Source organism: Tachyglossus aculeatus, chromosome 7 (assembly GCF_015852505.1).
Source record: "Tachyglossus aculeatus isolate mTacAcu1 chromosome 7, mTacAcu1.pri, whole genome shotgun sequence".
Lineage (NCBI taxonomy): Eukaryota > Metazoa > Chordata > Mammalia > Monotremata > Tachyglossidae > Tachyglossus > Tachyglossus aculeatus.
This window is the reverse complement of record NC_052072.1, coordinates 34,607,447-34,630,209: the sequence shown is the minus strand read 5'-3', so window position 1 is coordinate 34,630,209 and position 22,763 is coordinate 34,607,447. Positions and strand designations below refer to the sequence as shown.

General features: G+C 40.8%; 1 protein-coding gene across 1 annotated transcript in view; it reads left to right on the top strand.

Moving 5' to 3' along the window:
- NYAP2 (neuronal tyrosine-phosphorylated phosphoinositide-3-kinase adaptor 2) overlaps positions 1–22,763 on the top strand; it is a 270,077-nt gene that overhangs the window by 185,038 nt on the left and 62,276 nt on the right. Inside the window, exon 6 of the mRNA XM_038749306.1 lies at positions 8,734–8,943. Within this exon, the coding sequence (XP_038605234.1) occupies positions 8,734–8,943 (210 nt within the window). The remainder of the gene's footprint in view (positions 1–8,733; positions 8,944–22,763) is intronic.

The window sequence follows — 22,763 nt, the reverse complement described above, 5'->3', positions numbered from 1 at the left end:
GAGGTCTAGCACAACCTCTGACTTAGTTTAGTGCCTGGCACATAGTAAGCACTTAACAAAACGAGAAGCAGTGTGGCTCAGTGGAAAGAGCCCAGGCTTGGGAGTCAGAGGTCATGGGTTCAAATCCCTCTCCCACCACTTGTCAGCTGTGCGACTTTGGGCAAGTCACTTAACTTCTCTGTGCCTCAGTTACCTCATTTGTAAAATGGGGATTAAGATTGTGAGCCCCATATGAGACAACCTGATCACCTTGTATCCTCCCCAGCGCTTATAACAGTGCTTTGCACATAGTAAGTGCTTAACGGATTCCAAAATTATTAAAATTATTATTATTACTAGAATCATTATTTATTATTATTATTTAGGTAGGAGGAGAGAGCTTAATGAGTGCCTTAAAAATGATGGTGAGGAGTTTCTAATGTGGAGCATGTTGTGTAACAATTGGAGGTTTTTGAGAAGTAGGGATATATGGACTGTTTTTCAGAAAAATGATCTGGGCCTTATAGTGGAGAATGTTCTGGGGAGGGGAGAGACAGAAGGCAAGAAGGTCAGCTAGGAGGGTGATACAGTATTCAAGGTAGGAAATGAGAGCTTGGATCAGAGTAGTACAGTTTGGATGGAGAGGAAAGGGTAAACACTAGAAGGGTTTTTAAGGTTGAACTGACATGATTTTATGACAGCTTGGATGTGTGGGTTCAACAAAGAGAGAGGACTTGAGAATAATGCCAGAGTTATAGGCTTGTGAAACACGGAGTATGGTGGCGTTGCCAATAGCGATAGGGAAGAGAGATAGGGAAGTCAGTGGGAGGACAGGGTTTAGATGGAAAGGCAAGGGAGTGGAAATGGATTCCCTCTGCCTCGTGGGCTGGAAATCGATCACCTCACAGGCCTCTAGTTCACTGCACCAAGTGGGACCTCAATAAATATTAATGCTATGACTTCTCTCATCACGCATCTGTCCCCTACAGGACTGAATAAAGACTGCCCACTCATCTCAAGAAGGAGAAGTGGAATCTCCCACTCTCTCAGCCGGTGGTCATTTCTGGGCCCTAGGAGAAAGGCTTTGTGAGATGCCAGCTCTTCTGGGAAGCCTATCTTATTGATGACATTTGTGAAACTGAGGCTAAAACATTTCAATTCCATCAAAATGAATTGTTCTGCAGAAAAGAATGACATTAGGGTTGGTGGAAGGAAAGTGTAATAATCCTGAAAACTACTGTGACTTTTGGGATCACGAACAGCTCCCGTCATTTAAGTACTACCAAACTTTTGAACAAAAATCTAATCAGTTTGCTGTTCCCACCTTTCTATTTTTTTGAGAGGAGATAAGTGGACTTGGCAGGTAAATAAACTACCCATTGAATTTGAATTCATTCTCCAAATTTTGTCCATCTCGTTGTGAAGTCCCCTTCCCTTTTCTGTCTTTCCTTCCATTTTCTTACTCAAATACTGCCTCCCATCATCATCATCATCATCATTAATCGTATTTATTGAGTGCTTACTATGTGCAGAGCACTGTACTAAGCGCTTGGGAAGTACAAATTGGCAACATATAGAGACAGTCCCTACCCTCCCATGGCTACTCCCCATTCAGCCTACCTCTCCAAGGGTAATATTTGTATGACAGAGTGGGTGAGTGTGGAGTCATGAATGAATTATCTGCAGTTATGGATTATCCATGCCGTCATTCCACCTCCTCCCATTATGAGGCTGAGCAGCAAACGGGGAGTTGACTGTAAATCATCTGTTTTAATCACTTTTCAAAATTTCCATTGTTTGGCCAACGGAACACAATCGAACAATTTTGATTTTGCTGATAGCTCTTAGAAGAGTCATTTACATCCTAAGTACAGGCTGCTCTTCAACAGCAAGTGCTGAAGTGATTTAGCTAGCTATTGTGTCTTGAAAAATTAGAACACTTCGTAATAACTAGAGGATCCCTGTGGGAGTGTGAAATTTCAAGTGATTTTATTCAAACAGCAGGACTAAGCCACAAATATAAAAGCCTCTTGTTAAAATAATCAAGGTGTTTATGGAAGCATTGGAAAAATATGACAAATTAATCCTTTGTGTACAGCAAAAGAGCAGACATGAAACCCCCCAAAATGTTAGTGAAATTGAATTCATCCCTATTCCACAATAATTGTAGATCCAAAATAAAATGATGGTGTCTAGCTGCATTTTTAAGAACAATCATTTCTAAGGTAGTCATTTACATCTGGAAATTCACTAGCAGGTCAGTTTGAAGATTCTTAGGAAAGCAGAAATACAATTTCTGAGATAAAGAATAAAGATCTATGCCATTTTTCTTGATAAGAATATAAATTTAGCAAAAGCCGATGGTAACAGAATAGTTCATGCGATAAAGTATCAAGCCACCAGAACCAAGGTTATAATTTGATACTGTCTTTGAGCTATACTATTCTTGGCAGGGTCTGTCCTGTTCAATTAAAATTTTGTTACTGACAGAGTTCTATGATCAAGACCTCTGAAACCTGTGGCAAGGAGTCTATGCCCTTATAGAAATAACAATGATTGTGGTATTTAAGTGCCAAACACTCTACTAAATTCTGGAGTAAATATGAGATGATCAGGTCAGACACAGTCCCTATCCTACATTGGGCTCACAGTCTACGTAGGAAAGAGAACAGGTATTTAATCCATATATTGCAGATGGAGAAACTGAGGGACAGAGGAGTTACCTGGACATTTAGCAGGCAAGTGACAGAATCTGGAGTAAAACCCAGATCCAGAATCCCAGGTCCAAGCTTTTTCCATAATAATAATAATAATTATAGCATTAATTAAGCGCTTACCATGTACAAAGCACTGTTCTAAGCACTGGGGAGGTTACAAAGTGATCAGGTTGTCCCATGGGGGGGCTCACAGTCTTAATCCCCATTTTACAAATGAGGTAACTGAGACACAGAGAAGTTAAGTGACTTGCCCAAAGTCACACAGCTGGCAATTGGCGGAGCTGGGATTTGAACCCATGACCTCTGACTCCAAAGCCCGGGCTCTTTCCACTGAGCCATGCTGCTTCTGCTTTTCTATTCTCTTATTTTCAATTTCTCTCTTTGATATTCTTTGATCTTACGTAAAGGGAAAGATCTACCCATCCTTATATCGTGGGAGTGGATGCTACCCAGAATTTATGGCACCTATGCACTAGTTAGCAATGTGATAATTTACTGACCATAGGATTTTGGATTGGAGGTGTGCAGTAAGTACCTCTGATTCTTCCTGCTTCTCTCCTTTACTGGCTCTGTGTGATGCTGACACAGCCTAGGGGCACCAGAGGAGCCCAAACTGGGCAACATTTCACTGGGAGTTAGGTGCCCTTCCTATCCAGTCCTGGGGGATATCTATTTTACCCACCCCCTTCTAATAGAAATAGCAATAATTACATAGACAATGATAACAGTAACAATGATAGTATTTGGAAAGTGTTTACTATGAACAAAGCACTGTAATAGATACAGTATATGCAGATTGAATGTAATTCCTGTGTCACACAGGCTTCACAGTCTAGAAGGGAGAACAGGGTTGAATTTTCATTTTCAGATGGGGAAACCGAGGCACAGAGCAGTTAAGTGTTTGTCCAAGGTCACACAACAGGCATGTGGCAGAGTCAGGATTAGAACCCACATCCCCTCACTCCCAGGCCTATGATCTTTCTTTTGGGCCATGTTGGGTTCAGGGAAGTCCCCAAGTTCCTGGCAAACACCTGGCTGCAGTTTTTCTGATCCTGCAGTTGAATGGTTGTAACCAGGTGTCTGGGGCAGACAGTTTGGGATATTCCAAAATGGAAGGTTCTGGGCATCTAGGTGGCCCACACCCACATCTGGCTAAAAGTTCTCTCCAGTGGTTGATAGTCTCTATATCAATTTCCCTTATTTCGATTTTGGCAAAAATATTTGGTAAAATCTCACTCTGACAGACTGCAAAGACAAATTTGTGAGGACTTGGTTGTATAGGAATTCATCTCATGGGAGCCTTAAAATATGTTACAATTCTGCCCTGGGTTTCTAGAACAAATGGCAGCATTATTGCATGGAAGTTTGGCTATGATTACTTCACCAGATAAAAAGTTCCATTGTAGTCTGAGTAAATATTTTCTTGATTAGTCTGAGTTAAAAATGAGACACCCTAAGGATGTGTCTGCCAACTGGATTGCTTTTCCAGTAATGCTGTTCATGGACTTGAAAATTGGACGTGACATCATGAATTAATGTTCTTCCTCAGAGATTTTCAATACTTGTCCTCCATTTTTTAAGATAGGTACACCATTTCTTCAGTCCTTTTGTTTGGCTTTCCCCAGAGATACCTGCCAAGCTTCATAGCTTCACCTCGGGACTTTAAAAAGGAGAAAGAGAAAAGAAAACTATTTTTCCCTAGCTACATTTAGCCCTTATTTTGTTACACTTGACATCTACCTGACAAGTCAATGCATGCATATGAAAGCAATTGAATTAGAACAAAGGAAATAATAATAATGGGTAACTCTAAATTTATTTTCAGACTCTCAATTTTAAGTATTGTTGAAGCTCAGTGAATAATTTAAGGCCCAATTTTGGCTTAAATCATTTTTATCCAAATAAGCATTGTGTTACAAAAGAAAAAACAAAAATAGTAAATGCATAGAAATCTATATTTTTAAGATGCCTGACAAGTCTACCTTACTTTGTGAGTTTCTGCATTGTTTTGTATATTCTCCTCTTTCTGTGCAGGGTTCACTCCCTTCAGAACCAGTTACTTATCATCTGAAGGCATATTTCAAACTGTCTAGGTTAACATGAAACAAATGAAGGCAAAGCTGAGACAGTTATCTGAATAACTCCAGTTCATCTGCAAATTCATCCTTATTGGATATAGGAGAAGTTCAGGTCATAATAAAGTAGAGAGTGAGCATCTCTCTACAACTATAAACTTGGTTCAATAAATACAATTATCATTATTAATGGTATTTATTGAGTGCTTACTACGTGCAGAGCACTGTACTAAACGCTTGGGAGAGTACAGTACAATGGAGTCGGAAGACAAATCCCCTGCACACAATGAGCACATAATTGAATTCATTCAATCGTATTTACTGAGCACTTACTGTGTGCAGAGCACTGTACTAAGCGCTTGGGAAGTACAAATTGGCAACATATAGAGACGGTCCCTACCCAACAACGGGCTCACAGTCTAGAATGAATTGAATGAATGCTTGATTGAAAGGAACAGCTTCATCTCCTGATGCGATGCAATAAAATCTATTGAAGGCCAAAAAAAATGCGACCTCTTCATGGAATTTTAGGATACAGTGTGCTGATGAGCCATCTGATATGGAGAATGCATTCTTTTCTGAAATGTTTTATTTTTATTTTCCCCTGGGTATAGCACAGTAATCAGCACATGGTAACCATTCAATAATTACTCCACTCATTCAACAGCTCGCCAGATGTGAAGTGTGTAACAAAGCACTGAATGAAACAAGTCTTCCTGATGAAGGACAGTTTTCTGAAATGGATGTTGGATCCTACTTTTTCCAGAAAGGGCTTTTCCCTTTTGAACAAAGCTTCAACTCAGTTTTATTGATCACCTAAGTTGTTATCTCCTCAAGAGCAGAGATCGGGTATATTTATGGTATTCTCCCTAAGAACTTAGTACAATGCTCTGTGTAGAGTAAGCACCCAATAAATACCAACGATTGAGGTGTAGAAAGTTGAACTAGGTGCTTGAGGAGTAAAATAAAACTAAAAGACAATTCCTGCTCTCAAGAGGTCTAAACTCTAAAACCTCAAAGGGGTAGGCTTTGTGATGATACAATTTCCTGTCAAGAACAAGTGTTGTTGCTTCCATCCTGAAATTTCAAGACCTCTTTACAACTATTCTGACTCTCATCACTGCCAGGCATTACCACTGAATCAGAGGCTGCAAAGAGTAGGCAGACAGGAGTACAGGACATTGTGAAGGACATGCAAATGCTCTGATAGCTGAAATGACTACCACTGGTTGCCAGTGGCCGTGAAACTGAAATATGGAAAATATCACAGGACAATTTGAGACGGGTAGATTCTGATCAGCGAATGTGCCCAACATCTTCTCATGACCATCAATGCAGTTATTGTTTCCCAAATAAAAGAAAGACGATTTGAACTAGCTAAAATTAGACTCACATTTTCAAATAATTTATATATTTCGATTTCAATCCAATTTTACACTAAAATGAAAGGAACACCTTGATAAATACCCCTAAATGATTTTTTAAATGAAAAATCTGCATCCTACATATAGTATGTAAATAATGGCAATTAATAATATCCTGAATGTTTGCTTTTTATTATTCATTTTTAATCATATCGGTTAGTAAGTGCTTAACAAATGCTATCATTATTATTATTACTAAGTGCTAATTGTGTGCCAGTAATTGTATCTACCCCAAGCACTGGCACAGATATGCTAATCAAGTGGAACACAATCCACATCTTACGTGAGACTCACAGTTTAGTCCCCATTTTACAGATGAGGGAACTGAGGCACAGAGAAGTTGATGACTTGTCCAAGATCACTCAGCAGACAACTGGTAGAACTGAGATTAGTACCCACCTCCTTGGGCTCTCTGGCCCATGCTCTTTCCCTTGGGTAACACTCCTTCTTATTGTGGCCTAAGGCTTGCTTGTTTGTGTTCTCTAAATCTGGATGATACAGAAGGATGCAACAGATGGCTTACTAGGATTTGGAGGTTTTAAAAGAGCATTTAAAATCCAAATCCAAATGGAATAGTTTGATCATTATTTTTATTATTATTATTATTATTTTGTTTTTTGATATTCATTTGTGATTGCTAAGTTTTCTTCAGTGAATTTGAAATGTTTAGATGTCAGAAGAGGGAAAATTTGGCAGAGTGAGCTAAGCAGGTCAGATTCAGTTTCTATTAGATCATTAGTTTAGAACTCATTCATTTCCCCATAACTGGACCGCATTCAATAATCCCTGATTTTAGTATTGGCAGACCTTTCCAGTTTTTCCAGATCGGTGACCTGAAATCAACTAAGGCTGTTTTTAATCAGTAGAGGATTTCCCTAAAGCCACGCTCCTACGTGGCCAATGGTAGGGAAAGGGCACTGATCACCCCCACTCCAGCTGGTCAGTTTCCCTGGCAAGCTGACCATAAGAGAGAGAGGTAGTTAGGACTACATTTCTAGGAGCCCTTTTCCCTCTTCCCTTCCCTTCTTTCTCAGCTATCCTCCATCCACTTCCCCATCTGCTTGGCCATTCACAGGTGTTTCCCTACACATTTCCACATAGTGCTTAATGGGTTGGCTGGTTCTGTGGGATAGTGTGTCTCGGCCTAGGGGTGGTTATGTAGTAAGTCTACTAATGCTCATCCCAATCTTTCCCTTCTCCTTTATGTCACTGATATTCCTTTTTATCTTCCTCATGCGGGGAAAATGTTAAGAACTGAACTTAACACAAGTCTAAAATAATTAATCAATGGTATTTATCAAATGCTTACTGTGTGCAGAGCATTGTACTAATCTCTTGGAAGAGTACAACAGAATTACCAGACACGTTCTCTGCCCATAATGAGGTTACAATCAATAATATTATGGAATATTACAGAATGGAGTTATCAAATTCTATCATTAGATTAATTTGTGTGGCCCGGGTGTTAAAAGAGCCAGGTCTAGTCATGGATTTGCTAGTTGCTAGTTTTCTGATCTTTCATTCATTCATTCAATGTTTTTTACTCAGTACTTACTATGTGCAGAGCAGTATACTAAGCGCTTGGGGGAGTACAGTACAACAGAGTTGGTGGAAACCTTCCCTGTTCGTTACAAGCTTACAGTATAGAGGGGAAGACAAACATTAATATAAAAAATATAACATATAATGAAGCTATGACGGGAAAATCATTTAGCTTCTTTGGTACTCAATTTCTTTAGCTGTAAAATAAGGATAAAATACTTGTTCTCCCTTCCTCCTTCTTAGACTGTGAGTCTCATGAGGGTCATGGGCAATGTCCAATCTGATTATTGTGTATTAGCCCCAGCAAAAAGTTTGGTGCACAATAAGCTATTAATAAATATTATTATTGCTGTTATTTATGTATTAAGCAGTTTAGTTTACTAAATAAATTTGATTGGTTGAATTTAGGTTAAAAAGAAGTAAACTTTCAAGCCTGTATTTTGAGTATTCAGGCTTCTAAACCCCTTCCCCACCCAAAAATTATGCCAAATCTGAGATAGTGGAAGCTGCTACCTAGTTTTCATCCAATCATTAGTGTCAACATTTGGCTCTCCAAGATAAGCAGAGAAGCAGTGTGGCTCAGTGGAAAGAGCAGGTGTTTGGGAATCAGAGGTTGTAGTTTCTAATCCTGACTCCGCCACTTATCAGCTGTGTGACTTTAGCAAGTCATTTCACTTCTCTGTACCTCAGTTACCTCATCGGTAAAATGGGGATTGAGACTGTGAGCCCCACATGTGGGACAACCTTGTATCTACCCCAGCACTTGGACAGTGCTTGGCACGTAATTAATACTTAACAAATATCATCATTACTATTGTTATTATTATTATTATAAGCCCGAGTCAAAGAAGGTGTAGACATTCTCCCAGAAAATCAAGTTCTGAAATGTTGGTTTAGTTTTAACAAACTTTGAGAAGAATCTTAATAGTGTTTGGGGTTTTTTTAAATTTTGAAAATGCTATTGATAATGAAATAGAACTTCTGAATATTTTATAGAACCAGCGGATGAACTGAAGATCAGAAGCCACAGTACTGAACCACTACCAAAGCTGGAAAACAAAGAGAGAGGTCATCATGGATCATCTTCCTCCAGAGAGCCAATCAAAGCTCAGGAATGGGATGGAACTCCTGGGCCACCAGTTGTGTCCAGTAGACTGGGGAGATCCTCCGTTAGTCCAACCTTGTTAGCAGGAAATACTAGTTCAGGTAAGTAGTGATGACAGAGGTAGTAAGACCCCTTCAGTTCCCCATAATATCCCTAGTTTTAGACAAAATGCATCATTCCAGTGGCTTCGAAAACATTCAGTGAAACAAAATGGGCAAGAATTTCACTGGTTTCATTAGTTTGGATTATAGATCTCTACATTTATGAGTCACAGAAAATTGGTGGGCTCTTTGCTTTGGGAGTGTTGGCAAGAACACACAAGTGCATAGGGTTCATAGAAGGAAAATAACCTTTAAGTCATGGTCTCCTGTTATTTTGAAGTTTAAAGTTGTGAAGTGGGGTGAGGTAAGAGAAAAATGGAAGCATTTCATTAGCCTGCATAATGACCTACCAAAAAGATTCAAGGTTTTTGGGATGTTTTATAAAAATATATTTAAATGGATGATGCAAACTCAAGAAACTTCATAATGATACAGAGCTTGATATCCAAAATTTCAGGATAAAATTGAAAACCCATTAAACTGATCACTGAATTGTCTTATGTCTAAAATGCCTTCTTGGATATGAGACTGTACACAGAAGCTGTGGAAGAAATTGAAGGATCCACGGGGCTTTAATTTAATAAAAATCTATGATGAACCAGAAATAACCTATAGTTTCATCACAGGATGATGAAAAAATGATCAGGGTATTTTCTAGCTATTTTAGGACATCATTCCCGTGGGGTAATTTGTCATCTGACAGTGAGATGCAAACTGGATTTAATATGTTCAAAGTAAAATGGTCCGTGATTCCTGTTGAGAACTGCAGAAGGCTGATACCCCAACAGTGGTTTTCTAAACTGATTGTGTGTATTTAGGCATGTGTAGAGTCACTTCCATCAGCTGTCTGAGACTGGTGTAGCCAAGACATTAGGGTGCAGCTTCCCCAAGTGCCTGGTGAAATTCTTCCATGTCTGTTCCAGTATGTGAATGGTGAAGGAGAGAGGCCAATAGTCGAGGACGAGTTTATCAGTGAGACTCACTGCATTCATGCTAAGGGGAGGGGAACTCTAATTGGTTCCTACATGGACACTGAGATCAAAGAGCAGCCCTCCTGACACAGTAAGCACCCCAAACCAAGTTGACCACCTTAGTCAGGCGCACTCATTTTCCCTTTACCATCCTCTCTTGTAATAATAATGATGGTATTTGTTAAGCACTTACCATGTGCAAAGCACTGTTCTAAGCGCTGGGGGGATACAAGGTGATCAGGTTGTCCCACGTGGGGCTCACAGTCTTAATCCCCATTTTACAGATGAGGGAACTGAGGCACAGAGAAGTGAAGTGACTTGCCCAAAGTCACATAGCTGACAATTGGCAGAGCTGGGATTTGAACCCATGACCTCTGGCTCCGAAGCCCATACTCGTTCACTGAGCCACGCTGCTTCTTGTAACTATACGCAAAATGAAAATATTGTCCCCAGGCTATCTGTTGATTGAATCATACCAGCCAAAATACTGATCATGTTGCCTTCCACTGAACATCCCTAGTAAAATAAAATTGTCTTGGCTTCAGGTTCACTTAAAACCTATAATGTGTAAAACCCCTGACCTGTATTCCTGCCCTCTAGAAAGGGAGACAGGGTTTGTCTAAGATTCTGTAAAGGCCTTTGCACGGGTGGTGAGAGGGATGGATTTTTTCTCTCCATTGTTCTTGGCAGTGGAGAGACGATCCTAGGTGGCCACTCTGAGACCTCAGACAAGGCCTTTCCTAGGCAACCAAGAGAGCTGATTGTTAGCCTGTAACTGGAGTCATGAAGTGGAGAGGGAGGTTTCAGGAAGACTGTGACATCAAGGTTAGGATAACTGTGGCAGAGAATGCAGGACGGGGGTAAGAAATCATTCTTTCTCCCCTTCTGCCACCTGGAACACTATGTTGTTAAGTCATCCCAATCCTGCATGATGAACGAAACTCAAAGTATTGCAATGCAAATTGTCAGAGGAATTGTAACATGAATACTAACTTATCTAGGCTAAATATGAGATACTGGGAATCTTAAACCCTTAAGCCCTTGATTAAATAAATGAACATCAATCTAGCTCTAATTTTACATGTTCACTTCAAATTCTGGGTCACCTTAAATTCCATGCACCCATGATGCTGATTATCTAGCTTCTGGGTTCTGCTTACTTCAGATAACAAGTATGAATCTTTCTGGAATTTATCAAATTTGACATTTGCAGAAATTATATTAATAGTATTTTCAGAATTTCCATTAATTTACATGAACCACAACACAGAGTTTGACTATAAAGAAAGTATCTATATATATATATAAGTGCAAAATATATCTGTGCTGATGCTGGGATTAAAAAATCATGTGGCTGCGGGGAGCTGGGGCAAAATGCCTAGCATAACAATCCCTATTAAATGGTAAGAAATCTCCGTGTTGCCAACGAGCAATGTGGAATGCATTTTGTACTTCAGCAATGATGCAGACAAAATTCTTTTGCAATATTAATTGTAAAGTGGTACTTCATTTTATGGGAAGCTAACATCTTCCTTTCAAGATTGGGGCTGAGGTATGCTTTGACATTTGGTTTTATCCCATTTTTTTCTTGTTAGCTCAGTTCACTGCTGATCATGAGTAGGTGATCTTCCCCAGAATAAAAGCCTTTAGCATCTTCTTTTACATTAGGCTCCTAGTCATTACACCAGACAGTATTTCATTTATTTTGTGGGTGTTTAAAGATTTTAAAATCCTGAACATTAGACTTCATTAAACGATTTTTGCCACCTGTGGTATGCCATAATCCCCAGAAGTAGAATACGAGAGTTAAAGATTTCAGCATCTAAGCATATGGCTTTGTATGGTTGCATCTCCCTGTTAGATTTCATTCTACCGCCCCAAAAAGAAAGACTGCAGAATCAGATGTTTATGTGGAGGCAGTAAATGATGTTTCAGTGTTTTTGACAGCATTCAGTGATTTATCAGCCAATACATTATGTGAACTTGTTGCAATATGACATAGCTATGATCCCATGGGGATTGCACTATTTAAGCAAGACTCATCCATAGGCTGAAAATGATTTATGCCAAGAGTAATATTCCTCTTATGTTTTCCCCCTTTGCTCATGACTGTCCCAGGTTTTGCTTCTAGTGTTCCAAGATTCCAGGCAAGTTACCCAAACAGCTTGACATTTGGTTACTCAATTAAATACTGCCTGAATGGCTAGGAGGCCCCGTGTAAGAAACAGTGTGGCCTAGTGGATAGAACATGGGCCTGGAAGTTAGAAGGACCTGGGTTCTAATCCCAGTTCTGCCACTTGTCTGCTGTGTGACCTTGGATAAGTCACTTAACTTTTATGGATCTCATTACCTCATCTGTAAAATGGAGATTGAGACTATGAGCCCTATGCAGGACAGGGACTGTGTCCAACCTGATTAGCTTGTATCTGCTCCAGTGCTTAGCACAAAACAAGCACTTAAGAAATACCATAAATAGAAAATATGTGAGACAGGAACTAAGCATGATGATCCTGTATCTACCTCAGTGCTTAGTACAGTGTTTGACACATAGTAATCACTTAACAAATATCATTATTATTTACAGATGAGGATGAGGATGGCATTTATTAAGCGCTTACTATGTGCAAAGTACCGTTCTAAGCACTGGGGAGGTTACAAGGTGATCGATCAGGTTGTCCCACAGGGGGCTCACAGTCTTGATCCCCATTTTACAGATGAGGTAACAGGCCCAGAGAAGTTAAGTGACTTGCCCAAGGTCACACAGCTGACAGTTGGCAGAGCCTGGATTTGAACCCATGACCTCTGACTCCAAAGCCCGGGCTCTTTCCACTGAACCACACTGAGTACACCAGACAATACTGCTACAGGAGGATAGCAAGCAGGGCAAACCTCCTCTCTCTTTATATGTGTTTTAATTTTTTGGATCTCCATGTCTCACCATCGGCTTTACCCCAGCATGTGGGGGACTCTGGGGAAACATGGTTCCTTGCCTCTTCTCCCCGTATTCCTTCATTGGCTTAGTCCAGGAAAGTAGCTAGGAGGGGGCGGGGGGGGGCTCCAGGAAAGTATGGTTCCCCCTGCCTCATGCCTCCTAACGTAGATTCAGAAGTGATTGTCATTGTATCTTAAATTCACTTTTTTCCTTTCACCCTTTTGACCGCCAATATTTTGTAAGGCAACAATAGGTCAGTAAGCAGGATAAGACATTTCTCTTTTTTATGTGCACTTCTCTAGGGCCACCCCAGAAAAGCTCCTTGAGGACAGAGATTATGTAGACGCTATTGTACTCTCCCAAGTGCTTAGTACAGTGCTTTTCACACAGTAAGGACTCAATGAATAATATTGATTGATTGAAAAAGGTGGTTCTAGGGAATTATTATCCTTCTACAAGTATAACTTCCATGTGTAACAGTGAGAATTCATCACCCAGACAGTATGTGAAGCAGCGTGGCTCAGCAGAGAAATTCTCTATTCTCATAGAGAAGCAGCGTGGCTTAGTGGGAAGAGCATGGGCTTTGGAGTCAGAGGTCATGGGTTAAAATCCCGGCTCTGCCAGTTGTCAGCTGTGTGACTTTGGGCAAGCCACTTAACTTCTCTGTGCCTCAGTTCCCTCATCTGTAAAATGGGGATGAAGACTGTGAGCCCCACGTGGGACAACCTGGTCACCTTGTATCCCCCCAGTGCTTAGAACAGTGCTTTGCACATAGTAAGCGCTTAACAAATACCATCATTATTTTTATTATTATTATGAGCAGAGGACTGGCAGGGTGTGAAGTCAGAATCACAGGAAATTTCCCGGGTTAGATTGCACAGCCTGATGAAGAATGGCTTATGGAGATGGGATCTGCCTCAGTTGTCTCATCTGTAAATGGGGATTATATCCAACTCCCTCACACTTAGACAGTGAGTCCAATCTGGGACAAGGACTATGTCTGCCCTGATTATCTTGTATCTTCCTCAGTGCTTAGGACAGTTCTTGGCACACAGTAAGGTCAAATATCTAAATAATTATAATTGTTCTTATTGTTATTATGAAGAATGCCTCATGCAGACAGAATCTGGTTGTTCCTTGTTTCAGAGAGGTCTTGCCTCAGGAGAGTTGTAGCAGACAAGGAATAAATAGTTTTACCATCATGACAAGGCATCAGGGCTTCCAATTCTGCCCAGAGGTAGATGTCCAGTTATGACAGAGATGCTGCAGAAACAAGAACCACCCTTGTTGGAATACTCCCTGCTCTGATGTCCTTATTGTTTTCTGACTCTGAACTGCCTAGTGGTTTAAAAAGACCTGTGGTTTTTTTTATTTGTTTGTATTTGTTCTTTTTTTGTTTCCTCTTTGCTTTTCGCTGTTTTTCACAAGATAGGGGAAATCCCTCCTCACTCCCCTGCGACCCAGTTAACACTTACTACTGCTAATAATAATTATGGTATTTGTTAAGGGCTCACTATGTACCAGGCAGTGTACTAAGCACTGGGGTAGATACAAGCAAGTTCCTGTTCCACATAAGGCTCCCAGTCCTAATCCCCAGTTCACAGATGAGGTAACTGAGGCACAGAGAAGTGAAGTGACTCACCCAAGGCCATACAGCAGACAAGTGGTGGAGTCGGAATTAGAACCCATGACCCTCTGACCCCGAGGCCTGGGCTCTATTCACTAGGCCATGCTGCTTTCCTAAACCATGCCCAGCATTCTGCTCACCATTTTGCAACCCTAGCAGCTCAGGTGTGCTCCCTGCCATTGGAAGGATTAACCTTTCGCCTCTTACACAGTGGTCCCTGAGTAATCTTCACGGAGATGGTAAGGAGACAGAAAAGGAGAACGCTGGATTTTCACGAATAAAGTGTGCAAGTGATTCTGTCTCAGAGATACTTATGTTCATGGATGCCTCATCAGTGGGCATCATCTGTAAACAGAAGGCTCATTCTGTTACTGCATCACAGACTAGCTCAGGAACCTCTCCCTTCCCACCCAAAAATTAATAAATAAACCAAATTTTTGTTAAAAAAAATTCACTCAATCTTCCTTGTTTTGCTACCTAAATACTGACCACTGCTACAAATCATCTTTCCCAGGCACTCTTGAGTAGGGAAATTATTTGCTTGGGAACCCAGCAATTTCCCTGAGAAGAGTTCATTTCAATATTGCTCTCTGATTTCTACACCAGCAGAGCTGAAAGCTCCTGGCATTGGGGGAGGAGGAGGGTGTGTTTGTGTGTGTTTGTGTGCATATGTGTATCTGTGTATGTGTGTCTCTGCCTCTGTTTTATATTGATCCCTTGATCCCAGGCTCTCTAGGGGTGTCCTGGGGACAGGCGTCACACATGGGAGTGGACTCACGGAGTCTCCTCTAATGGCTTTTTGTTTTGTTTTGTTTTTAAACCTTCTCATGTCCAGATGGTTAAATTTCTGGATTAGTTTATGCAGCTGTGACCTCCCATTTTTCCCATCTACATTGTAAAATCTCTGACCTCCAATAACCTCCCTTCTGGCTCCAAACCAAGCCGAATAGGACTTGTGGAGCTGTGGATTTTTTTGGAACTCTGCGTTGTCAGAAATGAGTAACCTCTGTTGTTCATATCTTGTAGGTAACAGCCCACCCATTAGAAGCAATTTTACCACAATGAGTTCTTTAGTCCCAGAAGAGGACTGGCAATTACTTTGGAGGATAATAATAATAATGATGATGATGGTATTTGTTAAGAGCTTACTATGTGTCATTCCCTATATCCAGTTGCAAGCTTCTGTGCTCTCCCATAAAATTCTGCACCCCATTTTATGACAACTGATGCCCCTTCTGATTTTTTTTCCTCTAACTCTACCCTTACCCTCTCTTATATCAAGAAGCAGCAGGGCTCAGGGGATAGAGCATGGGACTGAGATTCAAAAGGACCTGGTTTCTTATCTCAATTCTGCCTCGTGTCTGCGATGTGACTTTGGGCAAGTCACATTACCTTCTCTGGATCTCAGTTACCTCATCTGTAAAGTGTGGACTAAGAATGTGACCCATGTGGAATATGGACTGTGTCCAACTTGAATAGTTTGTGTGTCTACCCCAGTGATTAGTATAGTACTTGACACATAATAAGCATCCACATCCAAGCCGTCACCAAAACCTGCCGGTCTCAGCTCCACAACATTGCCACGATCCGCCCTTTCTTCTCCATCCAAACCACTATCCTGCTCGTTCAACCTCTCATCCTATCCCGTCTGGACTACTGCATCAGCCTTCTCTCTGATCTCCCATCCTCGTGTCTCTCCCCACTTCAATCCATACTTCATCCTGCTGCCCGGATTGTCTTTGTCCAGAAATGCTCTGGGCATGTTACTCCCCTCCTCAAAAATCTCCAGTGGCTACCAGTCAATCCGCGCATCAGGCAGAAACTCCTCTCCCTCAGCTTCTAGGCTGTCCATCACCTCGCCCCTTCCTACCTCACCTCCCTTCTCTCCTTCTACAGCCCAGCCCGCACCCTCCGCTCCTCTGCCGCTAATCTCCTCACCGTGCCTCGTTCTCGTCGACCCCCGGCCCACGTCATCCCCCGGGCCTGGAATGCCCTCCCTCTGCCCATCCGCCGAGCTAGCTCTCTTCCTCCCTTCAAGGCCCTACTGAGAGCTCACCTCCTCCAGAAGGCCTTCCCAGACTGAGCCCCCTCCTTCCTCTCCCCCTCATCCCCCTTTCCATCCCGCCCATCTTTCCTCCTTCCCTTCCCCACAGCACCTGTATATATGTATATATGTTTGTACATATTTATTGCTCTATTTATTTTACTTGTACATATCTATTCTATTTATTTTATTTTGTTAATATGTTTGGTTTTGTCCTCTGTCTCCCCCTTCTAGACTGTGAGCCCACTGTTGGGTAGGGACTGTCTCTATATGTTGCCAACTTGTACTTCCCAAGCGCTTAGTACAGTGCTCTGCACACAGTAAGTGCTCAATAAATGTGATTGATTGATTGATTAAGCACTAAATAAATACCATTTTAAAAAAGAGATGCACACTAAAAGCCAGGGTTGGGATCATCTCTGATTCAATGTTCATAGAAAATGCTTCACAAATTGTAAAAGGTAAAAAAAGTTATTGGTGGTTAGACTTCGTTAAACAATTTTTTTCCACCTGTGATATGCCATAATTCCCAGTAGTAGAATGCGAGAGTTAAAGATTTCAGCATCTAAGCATATGGCATTGTACGGTTCCATCTGCCTGTTAGATTTCATTCTACCTTCCCAGAAAGAAAGACTGCAGAATCTGATGTTTACATAGAGGCAGTAAATGATGTTTCAGTGCTTTTGACAGTATTCAGTGATTTATCAGCCAATACATTTTGTGCACATGTGAACTTTTTGCAACATGGCATAGCTATGATCCCTTGGGGGTTGCACTATCCAAGCAAGACTCATCCATTGGCTGAAAATGATTTATGCCAAAAGTAATATTCCTCTTACTAATGCTACAAAATTTCAATTTGGAATAACTTCTATTAAAAGATCTACACTGTTATGGATTATCTCATATTGGCCTACTTACCCTCTCACTCATATTTAGATGTAATGAAAAATACAACAGAAGCACAAAATATGTGTTCTTCCCACCAGGACCTAAAAACTGCAGCTTTTCTATTATTCTAGTACCCCACATCATTCCAGTTTCAAGAGAACCCAGATCTAAAAATTTAATATTAGGACAGATTAAAAATTTCCTTTTTTTTGTCAGTATCACAGTTTATGTAGTACAGACTGGGGAAACTGCCAAGGTAGGGGAAATCAAGGAGTTTGCACTTGTTTCTTCAGAATTAAGCTTCGATGCATATTCATAAAGGTAATAAAGTTGCCATGTGAACCACTTGTGTTCACATGACTAGACGTGGTTTATTCTCTTACCCTAGTATTTTATTTAAAGCTGCTGCACCAGGCATAACAGTTACAGAATTACTGAAATATTATTTTGCTAAGTTGCTTGGTTATGTTAATGTTTTTCAAACCTGAATTATTAGAACCTCAGACTACTGATTTATAAAAACAGAAGCATTCCATGGAGGGAACTTCTACAAGATGATCCAGAATTGCCTCATTAGGTAATTGTGCTAGAAATTGCCTAGAAGGTGGTTACTTGATAAGATAGTGGTTCTTTGGGGCTCTTTTGCTCACTAAGGAGGTCTGCTTCCATTTTTTTTAATACAGTTTGAAATTAAGACAAAATTAGTATTAAAATGAGCAGCAGATTCATTTCTCTGGCATCGTAAATATTGTGGAAGCCTATTCCATTTACAAAAGTACTACAGAAGTGTTAGTGAAAGGATTGTGTAGATTCACCCTGGAAGAAGACAACTTTACAACCAAATGATTCTTTTACCACCAAAAAGGATGGCATTCTTCTCTACTATGTTGCTCAAAAAATTCCTTCTGACATTTGCTTCCTGTTGGCATTGTTTTATTCTTAGATTGTGAGGTCGATGTGGGCAGGGAATGTTTCTGTTAATTGTTATATTGTACTCTCCCAAGTGCTTACAGTGCTTCACACACAGTAAACACACAATAAATTAAATCGAATGAATGAATGAATGGATGAATTTGGCTTTCCTTAAATCAGTCACATATACTGAGCACTTACTGTGTGTAGGGCACTGTACTAAGCACTTGGGTGATTGCAATATAACAGAGCTGTAGATTGATTCCCTGCCCACAGGGAACCCCTTTGAAAGCTAGAGGAGATCTAGACTGTGAGCCCATTGTTGGGTAAGGACTGCCTCTATATGTTGCCAACTTGTACTTCCCAAGCGCTTAGTACAGTGCTCTGCACACAGTAAGTGCTCAATAAATATGATCGAATGAATGAATGAAACAGAGGATGAGTACAGTGCTCTGCACACAGTAAGTACTCAATAAATATGATTGAATGAATGAATGAATGAAACAGAGGATGACATCTGATGCAATGCCAAGGACTCTCAGAGAGTATTTTCTGGAAAGGATGCTTTCAGTTGGAAGACAAAATAAAATGAATTTTTTTTTACCGTCATCTGCTGTTCAATATGAGGCACTGTTATTCATTGGAAAGAGTACAGTACTGGGCACTAGTTGATTTTTTGTTGTACTTATATTTGGCCAGATATTTTATCTTCATATTAAAATATGCGAGGGAAGTGAAACAGTGCATCCGACCAGACTGCATAAAAAAAATATTAAATAATTCAAATCCTCCATCTTGAAAATGACTGCAGATCAAAATGCTTGAGGAGCTCAAGTTGTGGCTTAGTTGAAGATTCGTTGTACAAGAATTTAGGCAATTTGGCCTCCTTTTCTGTATTATAATTTTAATAGTTTATTGGAAATGTAAGATAAACCCATTTTCTTTTTCATCTCTTTTTAATGCTGTCAGAGAAAGTATCAGGAAAACTGATTGAGTTCAAAGTGGCTCCATGTTTCTTGGTTCAGTTTCACAGTGGAGGGACTCATTAGCAAGAGATGTTAATTGGCATGTCAAATCTTTCTTAATCCTCCAGTAAGGTCGTCCAAATGGGCACATACTCAGAACTCTGATTCAGGATTTACTGGGGGTTTTGTTGGGGAAGCAGGGAATGACTGAGAACAGCATGGATGCTGGAGGGGTAAAGACATCAACTAATGGTATTTATTGAGTTCATTCATTCATTCATTCAATTGTATTTATTGAGTGCTTACTGTGTGTAGAGCACTGTACTAAGAGCTTGGGAAGTACAGGTTGGCAACATATAGAGACGGTCCCTACCCAACAATGGGCTCACAGTCTAGAAGAGGGAGACAGACAACAAAACAGAACATGTAGACAGGTGTAAAAATAATCAGAACAAATATGATTATAGCTATATGCACATCATTAACAAAGTAAATAGAATAGCAAATATGTATTGTGTGCAGAGTAATATACTACGTGCTTGGGAGATACAAGGCAATAGAATTGGTAGACACATTCCCTGTCCACAAGGGTCCTATGGGTCCTTTCTCCTTTCTAGGGGGACAGTAATGAAAGTGAGGTGGCTCTTATGTGCATATCCTAGTTTCATCGCATATGCATTCTCAATCTCTATAATAGAGTAAAACTAGGGTGCAGAAATAGTAGGAAGATTCGCCCAGTCCCTTTTAGATGCTCCAATACTTTGAACTCAAGTGGCTTAATTGATCTTTAATCTTATAAATCTTTCTGATTGTGGCCAAGTGTCCTTATTGTATCCCAAAGCTAGGCATTTCACATTCTCCTCTTGCATCTCTGATGAGTATTGGAAATTCTAACTCCTTACCGCTAATTCTGAATTTGTAATGAAAATGAAGAATGCATAGGAATCTGCCCTATTTTTCTTTTTGCCTAGCAGAGGTTTTCTCCAGACTCCCCTCACCTCCTTTCTTTCAAAGCATCTGCCAAAATCAGCACATTTTTTTTATGGTATTTATTAAGCACTTACTCTATGCCAAGCATTGTACCCGCTGGAGTAGGTACAACATAGGTTGGGCTCACAGGCTTAATCCCCATTTTACAGATGAGGTAACTGAGGCACAGAGAAGTGAAGTGTTCTGCCCAAGATCAAACAGCAGACAAGCGGCATAGCTGGGATTAGAACCCAGGTCCTTCTGATTCCGAGGCTTGTGCTCTATCTATCAGAGAAGCAGCATGGCTCAGTGGAAAGAGCCCGGACTTTGGAGTCAGAGGCCATGGTTTCAAATCCCACCTCTGCCAATTGCCAGCTGTGTGACTTTGGGCAAGTCACTTTAGTTCTCTGGGCCTCAGTTACCTCATCTGGAAAATGGGGATGAAGACTGTGAGCCCCCCGTGGGACAACCTGATCACCCTGTAACCCCCCAGTGCTTAGAACAGTGCTTTGCACATAGTAAGTGCTTAATAAATGCCATCATTATTATTATTATTATTATTATCCATTAGGTCATACTGCTGCTCGCTTTCTCTCTTGACTTGGAAGGGGCAAGGAAGACTGGATTGAGGTTTAGGCTGCTCAGCTCATTTATCAACTGCTGCACCAGGCTAGCAAACAAGTTGGAAACTGGAGTGTACTGGGGTTCTGACAAATCTTTCAGGGGTCAGTAAGTGGGCTCCGGGAATGGGCAAGGTCCTGGAAGACAGGGAGGTTAGGGGAAAGAGTGGATGATTAGCTCAAAGGGTAGGGAGATTGTCTGAAAGAAGGCAGGAAATTGCAGATTTTGTTCCCCTTGAGGGAGGGAATAGTGAAGAATCCCAGTTAATCTTGGGAATTAGTCAACTCTGGAGTAGCTGGCTAGACAGTGCACTCTAGTGTTGCATTGCATCATGTGCTGATGGCTCTTGGAGCTCTTGTCTTACAGAACCAGCAGATAGAGGACCAAACCTGTCCACGTAAATGAAACTCACAACTAATTCGAAAATTCATTTCAAGCAATAGTTTGAAACCTGTCTACCAGCAGGTATTTCCCCAGAACTCCCAGTTCTTTTACTGAGTTCTTTTACTGAGCCACATCTCTCAAATGAAATGAAAAATGGTAGGAGAGTTTGGAAGAAGTGAAGGGCCCAGATATTTCCTTGACTAATCAAAGTTGATGGTAGATCATCACAAATAATACGTTTTTATTCAGTTAAACTCTCATTCAGCCTTCTGCTGCATTAGCCTCCTTGTAAACTTCCCTGCCTCCAATCCTTCCCCTCGCCTGTCATATTGATAGCCAGATCATTTATCTAAAGCATAATTTTTATGCATGTATCTCTGCTCCTTAGTAACCCCAAATGGTTGCCCATTCCTATCTTAAAACTCTTGAACATTTGTTTTAAGGTGCTCAGTCAGTTCTCTTTCCCCCTCATTCACACACTTTGCCCCTCTCAAACAAACCTACTCCATGAGTCTTTTTCTTGTCTCTCTTTCTCTCTCTCTCTTCCAACCTCTTGCTTATGTCCTCCCTTCTGCTTGGTAAATAATAATGATGGCATTTGTTAAGCGCTTACTATGTTCCAAGCACTGTTCTAAGTGCTGGTACTCTCTTCTTCACACCTGGCAAGTCACTGTTGTAACCACATTTCTTCTCCTTTTGCTACTTGAGCACTTCCAGATTACCGAAGCACTTGGGTACTCACCCCATCTACACCCATACATCCTGGAACTTGTGAACAAACATATTTTTCAGCTCTTTTGGTGCCTCTACCTCTAATTTATTTTAGGGTCAATCTGCCTCATTGAGTTGGAAAGTCCTTGAGGACCAGGGTTTTGTTTACTAACACTGTTGTTCTCTCCCAAGCACTCAGTACACTCCTCTGCATCAAAGTACTCAATAAACATTATTTATATATTTATAGACAGCATCCTCACTGACCTCCTTGTTTCCTGTCCCTTTCCACTCCAGTCCATAATTCATTCTGCTGCCTGGATCATTTTTCTAAAAAGAAAAAAAATGTTCAAGCCATATCTATCGACTCCTCAAGAACCTCCAGTGAATACCCATCCTCTGCTGCATCAAACAGGAACTCCTTACTATTAGCTGTAAAGAGATGAATCTCTTCACCCCCTCCTACCTTACCCTACTCATTTCTTACTACAACCACTTTAGTAATCACTGTACCTTGATCTCACCTGTCTTATTGCTCAGGTCCTCCCTTCAGCCTGGAAATCTCTTTCCCTTCATATACAACAGTCCACCACTCTCGCTACCTTCAAAACCTTATTGAAATCACATCTCCACCAAGGGGCCTTCCCCTTTTACACTGTCTTTTTTCTTACTCCCTCTTCCTTCTGCATCTCCTAAACAGATGGATGTGAATCTTTTTAAGAGCTTGGTATTCACCCACTCTCCACCCCACAGCACTCATGTATATATCCATCATTTATTTCTTTATTTTACT